Below are 12161 nucleotides of genomic sequence, written 5' to 3'. Positions count from 1 at the left end.
ACTGTAATACAGTACGGCATTAGCACAGGTCATTGGTTGGTAACAGTCATTAGTACTATTTGTGGAAGACTAGTTCACACATGGTATCTTAGAGGAGAATCCTGTTATTTTCTAGTCAAGACTGAATCTTTCATATGCAAGGAGTTTTGTGTTGTCGAATTTTATATTTTGTCTTAGTTCTGTCACACGTTGTGTGGTTAATAAACGTAATTAATGCTTACATCCCAGAAATGTGAGGGGAGGGATTTTTTTTGTCACTTTGGGAGGAAATCTGAGGTTCTCAAATATTTAACCAAAATTGAGGTATACTTAACTTTAATTGTCTTATTAGAAGCTTTCTAGATCAGATGTTTAGATTCTATCCTTTATGACTCTCAAGGCTCAAGAGAAAATCCAATGGCTGATTGTCTTGGAATCTCCCAGAAGACCAAGCAGCCATGGCTTCTCTTTTTCTTGCTGCTGTTTCTCTCTATAATCTTAGCTCTCTGTATTGCCAACCTTTAAGAAATCTAGTTACAGAGGCAACAACTTGCTGATCAGGCAAGAGACTGGATATTGTAATACGAGTAATGTAATTCTCCCTGGTACACAGAATACTACCATTACACATCTGTTTCAATTCATCAGTTCAGGGCTTGGACCCAGCTGCATTAAACAAATCATCACTACTGCCATATCTGCATAATTTTGAGAACAAGTCCTTTACTGAAGGAAGCATATTTCCCTACGGCTTATAAGCATATAATTTTTTGTAGTATTATTCTACACTATCTTGAATGACAAAAATATTTGTTGTATTAAAGATAAATGGCTTTGAACTACAAATATTCCCATTCTCTCTATAAATTTTGAATTTATTATATAATATACATATGCTGAGAATACGAGAAAGCCAAAATCTAGCAGCATCTTAAGAGATCATCTACTATCCACTCCTATCCTAGTATAAAGTTGTGTGTGTGTGTGTGTGTGTGTGTGTGTGTGTGTGTGTGTGTGTGTAATGCTAGGGAGCCATTACTGGTGCTAACTGGACAGAGACTTCACATCTTCCTTTAATAGCATTTTTCTAGTGTTTCACTATCTTTGCTGTGTCCAATCAAATTTTTCTTGCTTCAAAATACATAAATTAAAAAAATGTACATTTTATCATTTTATTCTGGGAAACGATGTAGGACAAACTGAGCATCCTCATTTTGATTAGTAGTATAGCCTAGATGCAAAAAACAAATAATGGCAGCTATTTTCCAAGTGTCATTGTGAGCAATCTGTGTAGGATGCATTAAAATAGCTTATTCCAAAACTTTCTCCCAAATAAGGATCTTTAGCAAGCTAAGAGTATCTTTGGTCTGAGGTTAATTTACAAATTGAGTCCAAATTCAAGTAAGTCACGCAGAGTTAAAACATGGATCATTTAACAAATAGAATATTTTCACAGTAGAATATTTACCACAAAGGTTCTGATCAAGGCCTTTCAACTAATTGTCCCATTCAGTTAACTGCTCTGACATGAAGTTTACAAATGCCAAATTTAGCCATTTTGCAAGAAAACTTCAAATATAAACTATAAATAGTAATACGTTTGGCCAAAATACAGATTCCAAAAACTTCTCAGTAAAATTCCAAACAGTGAACCCATGCCATTTAAAAATTAAAATGAAAAAGAAAACCATATACATATTTAATTGCTAAGGGAGAGAAATGTTGGTCCAGATAGTTAATTGATATATAAGTTCTGAGTTAAAGAGTTTAGTCTAACTTAAAAGCATACTGAATGATCATTATGCCCATGGTAGATGCATCATATATAATCTTTACATTAAGTCTCTAGTCTTATAAAGCTGTGCCTTCACTAAATTAAATGAGCTGGTTGAGATAATTAATGTGGTAAGAGAATCCAAAATAGTTGTATTTAGATGTAATATTCTATTAACACAAGTTACCACTTCATGTTCTATTACCATTGCATTTTGCTGATTCAAGCCCTTTCAAGGCTCTTTATGAAAATAATGTAACATATGTAGTGTGGTTAAAAAATACAGTGGGTGCTTATATTTAAAACATTATGACAATGAAATATAGTTCCATAAATTCCCTTGCTTTGAAAATTTATCACATAGTATGTGTCACTTTCAGAAATCATTCTGAAATTTTTCTTCTGTTTTGCTCAGTGTCCTGTATGGATTCACCGTTAGTTTGACTTTGGGGAAGAGGCAGAAGTTGCAACATGTCAGATCTAATGAATAAGGTGAATGCAGACACAGTAATTTTTTTACAAGCACATTCCTGGTGTCAAATCCAAGTCTCGGAAGCAGACTAGGGGTCGGCACGGTTTCAGGAGAAAAGTCTGTAGGGTCAGCAAGTTTCTAGGCCAAGATTTAGATTCACCCCACAATGATATCCCTCCAGTGAACTGCACCTTAAAAACCCCAAATCATGAATAACTAAGATTTTTGTATTTTCCATCATTTCAAAGAAAGAAGTTTTTATGTGTAACAAAAATTATCAAATAACTGAAGAAACAGTCGTAAAATTTGATCAAAAAAATTTAGACAGATGTGGTAGTACATGCTAATTCTAGCACAAAGGAAGCTGAGGCAGGACTGTTGCAGGTTTGAGAGAGCTTGGGTTGGATATAGTAAGACCCTGCCTCAAAAGACACACACACACACACACACACACACAATTTATGGACAAACTTCAAAATTGATTGCATGTGTTTTGATGGGAATTGTCCCTGAGCACCTTGCTCTGATATAATTTCTTTGAAAAACAAGTGATTTCAAGATGACATGTATATTAAACTTAAACTGCGTATGTATAGAGTCTTCTTAAGGAAGAAGCCTACTAACATTAAAAGTTGAAAGCCCATTACTGTTTAAAAGGAAATTTAGTGTCATAGCATTCTCTAAACCCTATCATGATACAAAGTTTTGTTATCAATGAATATATAGAAAAAGTTAGGTTTACAATGTCTTTTCTATCCAAAGTGAATTCTACTACACTTATGTAGAATAATTACTTACTGCAATAATATCTAGTGTATTATCACAGACTTTTCGGATTTCATTATTTTTATCATGCATCAGATCTATGAGATATGCTGGAGCTTCTGAATACAAAGAGTTAAAGATAATAATTTCATTTGAGATAGTAACTTCAATCACATTAGAAAATCCCACATTTCTTTAAATGTTAAATTTAACATTTAAAATAAAATCATTAGTATAAAATGACCAAGAAATTTAGTATTTCCTTTTGTTAAAATAATAAGGATAGTGGGAATGTAAGAGAAAAGTTTAAAGATTGGAAATAGGTAAAGAAAATAAAATCAGCACATCTCGGAAAGTGGTATAATGACATAGTTCTGAAAATACAAAGAAAACTGAAGAGGGAGCTCTAGAACTGTGAAATTATAAACACTCCATCTATCCTGTCTTCCTGAAGGGCCAAGGAAGCATCATTTAGACAAAAAAGAACAGAAAAGAAGCACAGTCAAAGTCCCATGGTTAGTATAAGGTAAAACAAAACAAAATGAACAAAACTCTATGACATTTTCATTTAAGATAAAGTCTAGCATTTTAAAACAGAGAAAAGAAATGAAGAAGACCATAAAGCAGTGACGGTGAAACTTCTAGAGCTTTCACTGATAATGAACAGCTTTCTATAGCAAGTATGCCACAGGTTTGCCACCACTGTAATAGGTCATAGAATATGTACGAATGAATAACAGACATCAGAAAACTCAAGAGAAATAAAATCATTCAGGAAAGACCAAAAAAAAAAAAAAAAAAAAAAAAAGTAAAAACAACTTCAGATACTAAAAGTGAACATCTCACAAAAATAGGGTAAGGTCAGTTATTTAGGACTATGTTGATTGAGCAACATAGTTTAGACTATTCATATAGGTAATAAAGAATTTTATGCAGTAGAGGTGAAAAGTAGATTTTTAAAAATATATACAATAAACCAGAATCTAAAACAAATACCAAATCAGCTGAATACCAATTCTACTGCTATGTACCCATGACTTTATAACATTGATCACACTGGATTACAGTCTTATGTTTTTTATTTACTTGCCTATCTTTTCAATTAGACTTGTTTTGATGACAAAGACTTGACTATTATCAGTACATTACCTGCATGGTCAAAACTTCATAAATGTGTTCGGAATAAATTATTATTTATGTGTAGTAAGAGAAAGCAGATATGATATTGTTATTATCCACAATGAAAACAGAAGGGAGAATTGTTCTGTTTCTCTGGAGATGATACTGATTACAGTGCCCTTTGGATATTGTAATGATAAATTACCACTTACTGAGTCCTTTTGGGCAATTGAAAGAGTAGGTATTTTAAGTCTACTACTATTTCAACAAACCTACAAAGTAGGAGGTCTTACTTAGCTTACAGTCTTTTTATAGATACAAGAAGGTATGAAAGAGGTTATACAGCTTTTTTAAGTCCTTTCAGGTAAGTGGCAAAAGGTAAAATTTGAGTTTGAGGATATACCTCAGTGGTAGAGCATTTGCCTAACATGCAACACCCTCAAAAGAAAAAAATTAGGACTGTTTAATTATCATTCATTTAGTTTTTACTTTGTGACACACCTTGATGTGGAAAGCATGTAGGGAAGCTCTTAGCAACAAATGGCTGATATTTGGCAGATATTAAATACTTAAAATACAATCAGTAGCAGAAACCATGAAAACAGATGTGCTTTCACCAATGCAGAATCAGTAAAATTAGACAAAGATCAAAAACAGCCCTCAAAACCTCTGATATTTATGTTAACAGAAGGAAATTTTGATAGTTTAAATTTCTTAGAACTCAAAATCTGACAAGTTAAAAAAATTGTTCTTATTATAGTCTACCTGTTCATAGATTATCTCAAAGACGAGTTTCAGATTTCTTTTTGATGCTGGAATATCTGCTTACACATAATGGGCTATCTGGGGAATGGGACCCAAACACAAATGTGAAGTTCACTTACACGTGATGTATGACTGATGTTCATAGTATGGATGTAATTTTAATTAGCATTTTTAGTGAATCTGTTTTGACCATGACCTGTTGTTACATGAAGTAGAATTTTCTACTTGTGACATCATGTTGTCATCTAAAAGGCAAACATGCTTTTTTACAGCATTTTTGATTTCAGATATTTGGGTTAGGGACTGTCACCCTGCCCTGATTTAGGCTAAATAGCTTCCACGGAAAATAGTCCTCTGGCTCTTGCCTGGCAAGCTCGAGATCATGAATTTGATCCTTGGAACTAAAAAACCCTCAACCAAACAAAAAACAAAATAGCTAGTTTTGTAAATTTATTTCAAAGTATAGTGTTTTCTGTAGTATTTGAACATCTGTAAAAAAATGCACCAAAGATGTGTATTTTCTGATTATGTGAAATACCATTATCTGTTGTAAACACAAAGGATACGTGTTTCCTTGATTATGACATCTCTTGTAGCTTGGTGGAAAACCATCTGGTAGAAGACATAAATTATCTGACATACAAATTCATCATCTTCTTGCTGAGCTGAAAGAAAACAAAAACTTTACATGAAAGAATTATATATACACACACACACACACACACACACACACACACATATACACACACATATATATACACACCAAATCAAATAAACATTATAGAGAATGAGAAAAATTAAAAGTAACAAGGAGACAGTATAACTATTTCAAATTATAATACATGGGTGACACATCATCTATTTCTAGGTGTTTTTCCTAAATTACACGGCAATGGCCCACGAGGAAATTTTATAATACATTTTCAGAAAATTTGACTGAAGTTAAATTAGGTTAAATTACTTTGGAAAACAGAGCAAAGCAAAACAAAACAAAACAAAAATGCAGATTCTGAAAAAGAGAAGTTAAATCATAAATCAGGCTACTTGAGATAATCCATCTCAAAATACCAGGTAATACCTAAAAGAAATGAAGGAGAGACAAGTTTACGGGATTGAAACTGTGACCTTCACCATCTTTTGTCAACACATGTGAAAACTGAAGAATGAAATTCTCTGTTCCTAATGTGAAATGAATGGCAGCCCTTCCACTCATTAAAAGTCTGTTCTCTCTTGCAGGGTGGCCCACTCTTCTGCTGTAGGATGTAATTCTTTTCCTACAGTTACTTGGCCTAAACTTGCTCACAGAGTCTGTTCCTTTTCGTACTTTTAAAAAAACTGTGTATCATTAAAAAAAAAAAAAGCTCAGATCTTCTTATTTCTAAGATGTTGGTACAAATTGGACTGTTTTGAAAAGAGATTTCCTTTGTTGAATAATGTTCAGAAAATTAAACTTTATATATCATCATGAAATAAGTAGTCTCACTCTATAATGTAAAAGAATGTTATATAATTATAAAGGCTAATCAGTGGATTAATGTTATACAAAGAATAGCAGTAGAACAGTTGATGTCTACTGACTAATATGTAAAGGTTAAAGCATAATTACGTATAGGTATTTAAATTTAGGTCTGTGTTATGAAATTTGATTTACTAATAGTGTAGTTTGCCACAAATTCTAGGTAAAAGTTTGATGATATGTTAGAAACAGATTTTCTAATCAATACAGTATCTAAATAATGTGTGTGTATAATAAATTGTGGGCTCTTAAAGTCCAACCTGTCCCAAATGACCTTTCTTACTAACTTCCTGGACTAAAAATCATACTATCATTCTCATATATTCAGTGCTTCTTCAGTCATGTAACTATTTTTTCAGTACTAAAACATCCACGGATTTCTTAAAAGCAGTATTATACTGCCTCTGCACGTGGTCATCTCATATTGGAGAACATTAAAATACAGTAAAATATTTTGGCTGTTAGCTCACTTTACACATAGCTCTCTCAGTTAAATCATGGCAGGGCTGCAATTCTGAGATTCATGTTATTTTGCTTCAACTTTCCCCGACTCCATGAATCTTCATTTTGATGGTCAATGATATTTTATTCAACTTTAACCCACCCAACTACCTAGTGTCTCTTTTAATTATTTTCCATAGTATAAATAGCAATAAAAATGAAACTTCTACATACCATATATTGTAACTTCATAAATATAATGTGGTACAAAATAAATGGCAGACTCCATTCCACTTTTGTAAAGTTCACACCCAAGCAAGATTAACATATCCGTAATAAAAAGAGAAAATCACTTTGAAGGAGACAGTAATGACTGGGAGGAGGGAAGATGTACTTCTAGGACACTGATAATATTTTATTTGCCTATGTATCTACTGTAACACGGGTGTTCTCATTTGAAAATTCATTTAAGTCTCTACAATTTTTGTATTTTTTATGTTATACTTCAAAAACTCTACTCAATATAAAATGTACACATATTACTCCTTATATAGGAAAGACTGAGACTTAGGAAGAGTTGTGTCTATTCTTTAGATGTCTCATATTAGCACTAAAATTTTTATACTTTTAATGTATAAGATTCTAGAGAATTTGGCCCTAACCAAATATTTGATTCAGGTAAATTTTGTATACAATATGGAGAACAGTGGACCCTGGCCCCTAAGTGTGATACAAATGTAATGGGAACACTAGGCCTGCACTGTCCAGTATGTAGCCATAAGCCACTCTAGCTAATTTAAGTTAAATTAAAAATTCAGGTTCTCAGTCTGGCAGCCACATGTTCAACAGCAACATGTGACGGTCAGCACAAATATAGAACATTTTCATCACTGCAGGAAGTTCAGAGGATAGTCTCATGTTTCTGCATGTACAAGGGAATATGTTTAGAATTGGTTTCCAAATAAACTTTTCTGTTAGAATAAAAGTATAAAAAGTAAGGTTTGTGCAATAGAAGAAATTCAACTCAAGTCAACACAAAGCTGGATAGAAAGAAGAAATGATAGATCATTAGTTATTCAATGCAGGGAAAAGGAGGATAGTATCTGTAAACTGATGCCAAATTGCTTAACAGCAGTATTTATAACTTTGAAACCTAAAGCACTTTATATTACTCTATCTAATCCCAATTAGCAGTATATTTAATTCATTTTTCTTAACTACAGTTAAGTTGCTATGATTATTGTAACAAGTTAAATACTATTTTATGGTGCAAACTCTTCCTTTTAAATTTGAAAAATTTAATACTCTATTTAGACATTAACATGAAAATTATGATCATTACCATTTAGTAATTCAATAAGGGCAGGGATTATTCCAGATTTAGCCAGCAATGCTGCACAAGAATCATCCATAGATACAGTGCCAATCATTATAACCACTTCCAAAACAAGGTCATCTTCAGCAGCACCTAGGAAAAGTCAAGCCATAGAAAAATTTCATTGAAATCTGATCCAAGTCCATTTATATTATCAAAACTTCAATACACAGCAAAAATATTAAAAGCTATTACAGCAGTTCCAATGAATCTGTGGCATGCTTATAAATTTGTCCTTTTTCCAAATTTTCCGTTTGCTGATGACAGTTTGTGATGGTGGGACAGTACAAAGGTGGAAACACAACTTTGAAGATACAACTGAATGAGAATGCAAACAAAAAATAAAAGATTTATTAAAATGTTTCAAAAACCTTTGTGTGTGTGTGTGTGTATGAATATGTAGAGAGGGGGAGGGTAATTTGGAATAGAACCAGGATTAAAAAGATTATAAAACAACAGAAGAAAAAAACAAAGTTATCACTGAGCTGGGAAGATGGTGGAACAATAAGCAGCAGAGTAAATAGCCTCTCTGAGAGAAACAGTCCAGATGCTGGAATATAGCATTCTGGAGAAGACAAGAAGGGATGAAGTGGGTCCCCTCGACCCAGCAAGATCCTAAAATGAGAACTGAAGTCCACAGAGAGCATAAAAAAAAAAAAAAAAAAAAAAAAAGAAAGAAAAAGAAAAACTTAAAAGAAGTGGGTAGTTGGTGGTGCTTTCACTGGAGCCGGAACCACTGTGCCCGAAGCTCTGTTGGAACCCAGAGATGCTTGGGCACAGTGAAGCTGGTGGCTAGCAAGCCCGAAAGCCTTGGCAGGGAGACGTGGTGGTAGAGGGAGTAGCAGACCAGAGAACTGCAATGGCTGGCAGTGAGTGTGTAGGACTCAGTTGTTCTGAGGGAGTGAGAGACTGGCCGGCGCCATTTTGGAGTTGGGCAGGATAAGCCTGGAGACAGAACTGCAGCCACCTTCATTCAGCCACTCCTAGCTTGGAGCAGACTGGTGGAAATTGCTTGGGCTGAGTCCTGCCCCTCTGTGCAGTCCAATAGCCACTGTGAAGTTTCCCTAAAGCTATCCCTAACCAACCCACCTGGCTGGTGCACATTACCAGTAGTGAAGACTCACTTGCTGTGGTTAACCAGCTCAGAAAAGAGGGGCCAGCCTGCTCCACCCCAGCTTACATTCCGGTAGCCACTAGCAGACTGGGGAAAGCAGCAAACAGCAGAAATCCCTAGCCAACATACTTTGGAGTAATTATAACCAATACAGGAAGTGCCAGGGACCCCGCTACCCACTTGTCTGGAAGGAACCAGGAACATGACAAGAGGAAGAAGCAAAAGGCAGTCTCTGGCCTCCAACCGAAACAGTACTGGTCCAGGAAAGGTAAACACAGAAGGGATCAGCAGTTGCACACCTGCAGTTTTTGAAGCAACAGCAACTGAAATAAAGAAACAACTCCATGAAGCTGTAAAAGAACTTAAAACACAAATACTACTACTGGTAAAAGATGATGTGAGAAACATAATAAAAGAATTGCTAAGCACCTCTAAAAAAGACACACATTAAAGAATAGAGGAGCACAGAAAAAGGAGGGAAACCTTCAATGAAGAATATAAAAAAAATCAGAACATGAAACAGACTCAAAGAGATAACTAAGAAATTAAAAACTCCATTAAAAGCTGGCAAAACAGCTTGAAAGAAACTAAAGACACACTATCAAACCTTGAAGACAAACCTTTGCAGCTTGGCATTGTGAAAGGAAAGATTTCTTAAAAATAACAAGGAACCAGCAAGTAATAATAGAAAGGCTAGAAGATGACAAGAGGATCTATAATTTAAGAGTAAAAATCGTGAGTAAAGAAGCAGGGGCAAACACAAATGAAATATAAAGGCTATTTACAGAAATAATTAAAGAAAACTTTTCAAGCATAGGAAAAGAAAATGATATTCAGATACATGAGGCATACAGAACTCCAACCAGCTATAATTGAAATAGATCTACACCCAGACATATAATAATAAAGATCCCAGAAATTCAACACAAGAACAGAATATTAAAAGATGTCAGAGAGGAGAAACAGATCACCTATAAAGGAAAATCCATCAGAATCACAACAGACTTCTTGACACAAACCATCAAATCAAGAAGAGCTTGGAAAGAAGTATTCCAAGTCCTGAAAGAAGATAACCTCCAACCCAGATTGATATATCCTTGCACAACTATCTCTCAAAATTAATGGAGAAACAAGATACTTCAATGACAAAGAGGAACTGTGGGAGTTCATGACCACCAATCCAACCCTACAAAAAATACTGAAGGGCATGAGAAAGAGAGAGAGAGAGAGAGAGAGAGAGAGAGAGAGAGAGAGAGCCAGAGAGAGATCATGGTTTTAGGAACAGTGGCAGAGGGGGCTCACTGAATGGGGAGCTCGCCCATCAGCTGCAGATTGGTTAGAAAGCCATAACACTATTATACAATGGAAAACTACTCAGCTTAAAGAAAGAAAACCTTGAGGTAAATGGATACAACTCAAGATCATGCTCAAGGGTAAAAAGTTTCAGAATTACTTAGGTGAATAGCAGGCTGCCGCCCTAATCTAAAAACTAAAGGAGTTAGTGGGATCCAAAATGTACAATGCACCCTGTGAAAGTGAAAGGGGAGGAACTGTCTAAAAAGGGAAGGAAGGCAATGGCCACTGTTAACCTTTTATCATGATTTGAAACCCACATTTTTTTCATAGTTCTGTTTAGTTTGGTTTTATTCTGTTTGTTTGTCTACTTATATTAGATTTGATGGCATGGAAAGCTATTCCAAAGATAGCAGGATATATTATGGTAACCATTTTTGATTTTTATTAACTGAATTTGGAACTCTGTGTTGATTTCACTGTCTTGTTTTGATTGATTTTATTCTATTCTCTTTTGTTTGATAGCATCATGTCTGAGGGTATAGGCAATTACATTGAAGACAATAAGATTCACTATGATATCCATTCTGGTTTGACTATTATCTTCTCTTCAAGTCCTGCAATGTCTCCAATGTTTCATTTTTATTGGTCTTGTTCTGTACTGTTTTGTTCAATTTTATTATACTTGATGATATGGGCAATTCTTTTGAAGATAGGAACAGGCATTATGGTAACCATTGCTGATCACCTTGTATTTTGTTTTTATGTCATGTACTATGTCTGTCCTTTAGTTTTGACTGAGTCTATTTTCTTTTGTCAAATTTGGTTTTACTCTCTTTAAAATAAAATTTAAAACTATTAAAAAAAAAACAACAGGAAAGGTATGGATGGGGAAGGGAAACTACTATTAAGAAAATACTGTTAGTAAAAGGAAAAGAGAACACACATCTTGGAGTGTACCTAATGACTACCTTAAGGGAAAAAAGAGCTTGGGGAAGAACATGCTTTGGCTGGTTTAAGAGTAGTTATAAAACATTACTCCAGCAGAAAATAGCTTAGTGATTATGCAGAAATAACACACTTAGCACAGACCTGGCTTTAGTTTATCCTTGAGGTATGGAACCAACTTGTACTCTTTAAGAACCAGTTCCCAGTCCAAGTCTGGAATGGTCAAATTTGCCAGAGTTCCCAAACATTCGATCACAAACTCTTCTTCTTCATCATTAGAGATCTGGGCTGCAAGGTCTCCAACGTAATCCTGATAAAACAATTTTAATACAAAGTTAAAATATTACTTATGAGAAGAACTAACCCTAATAATGCATTTGTGAAATGCAAATTAAAACAACATTGAAATTTCATTTCACTCTAGAAAGAATAGCTGCCTTCAAGAAAACAACCAATAAAAAATGTTGGTGAGGCTGTGAGGAAAAAGGAACACTGCTCCATTGTTGGTGGGAGTGTAGACTGGTGCAGCTACTAAGGAAATAAGTATGGAGAATCAGAAGACTAGGATTGGAAGTTCCATTCAACTGGGTATATTCCCAG

The 12161-nt window shown here is 34.5% G+C and overlaps 1 protein-coding gene across 4 annotated transcripts in view; it reads right to left on the bottom strand.

Annotated features, from left to right (window-relative positions):
* The window catches only part of Kifap3 (kinesin associated protein 3), a 173758-nt gene that overhangs the window by 41979 nt on the left and 119618 nt on the right, over positions 1 to 12161 (bottom strand). For all 4 annotated transcript variants that reach the window (XM_063253658.1, XM_063253661.1, XM_063253660.1 and 1 more), the window contains 4 exons: positions 11706 to 11871; positions 8174 to 8299; positions 5441 to 5539; positions 3024 to 3109 (listed from right to left, as the gene is read on the bottom strand). In XM_063253658.1, coding sequence (XP_063109728.1) covers positions 3024 to 3109; positions 5441 to 5539; positions 8174 to 8299; positions 11706 to 11871 — 477 coding nt within the window. The remainder of the gene's footprint in view (positions 1 to 3023; positions 3110 to 5440; positions 5540 to 8173; positions 8300 to 11705; positions 11872 to 12161) is intronic.

The sequence above is a fragment of the Cavia porcellus genome, unplaced genomic scaffold (assembly GCF_034190915.1).
Source record: "Cavia porcellus strain 051 isolate PalLab524CR breed Dunkin Hartley unplaced genomic scaffold, mCavPor4.1 scaffold_7, whole genome shotgun sequence".
In the NCBI taxonomy this organism is placed as follows: domain Eukaryota; kingdom Metazoa; phylum Chordata; class Mammalia; order Rodentia; family Caviidae; genus Cavia; species Cavia porcellus.
This window is presented reverse-complemented; position numbering and strand designations above follow the sequence as displayed.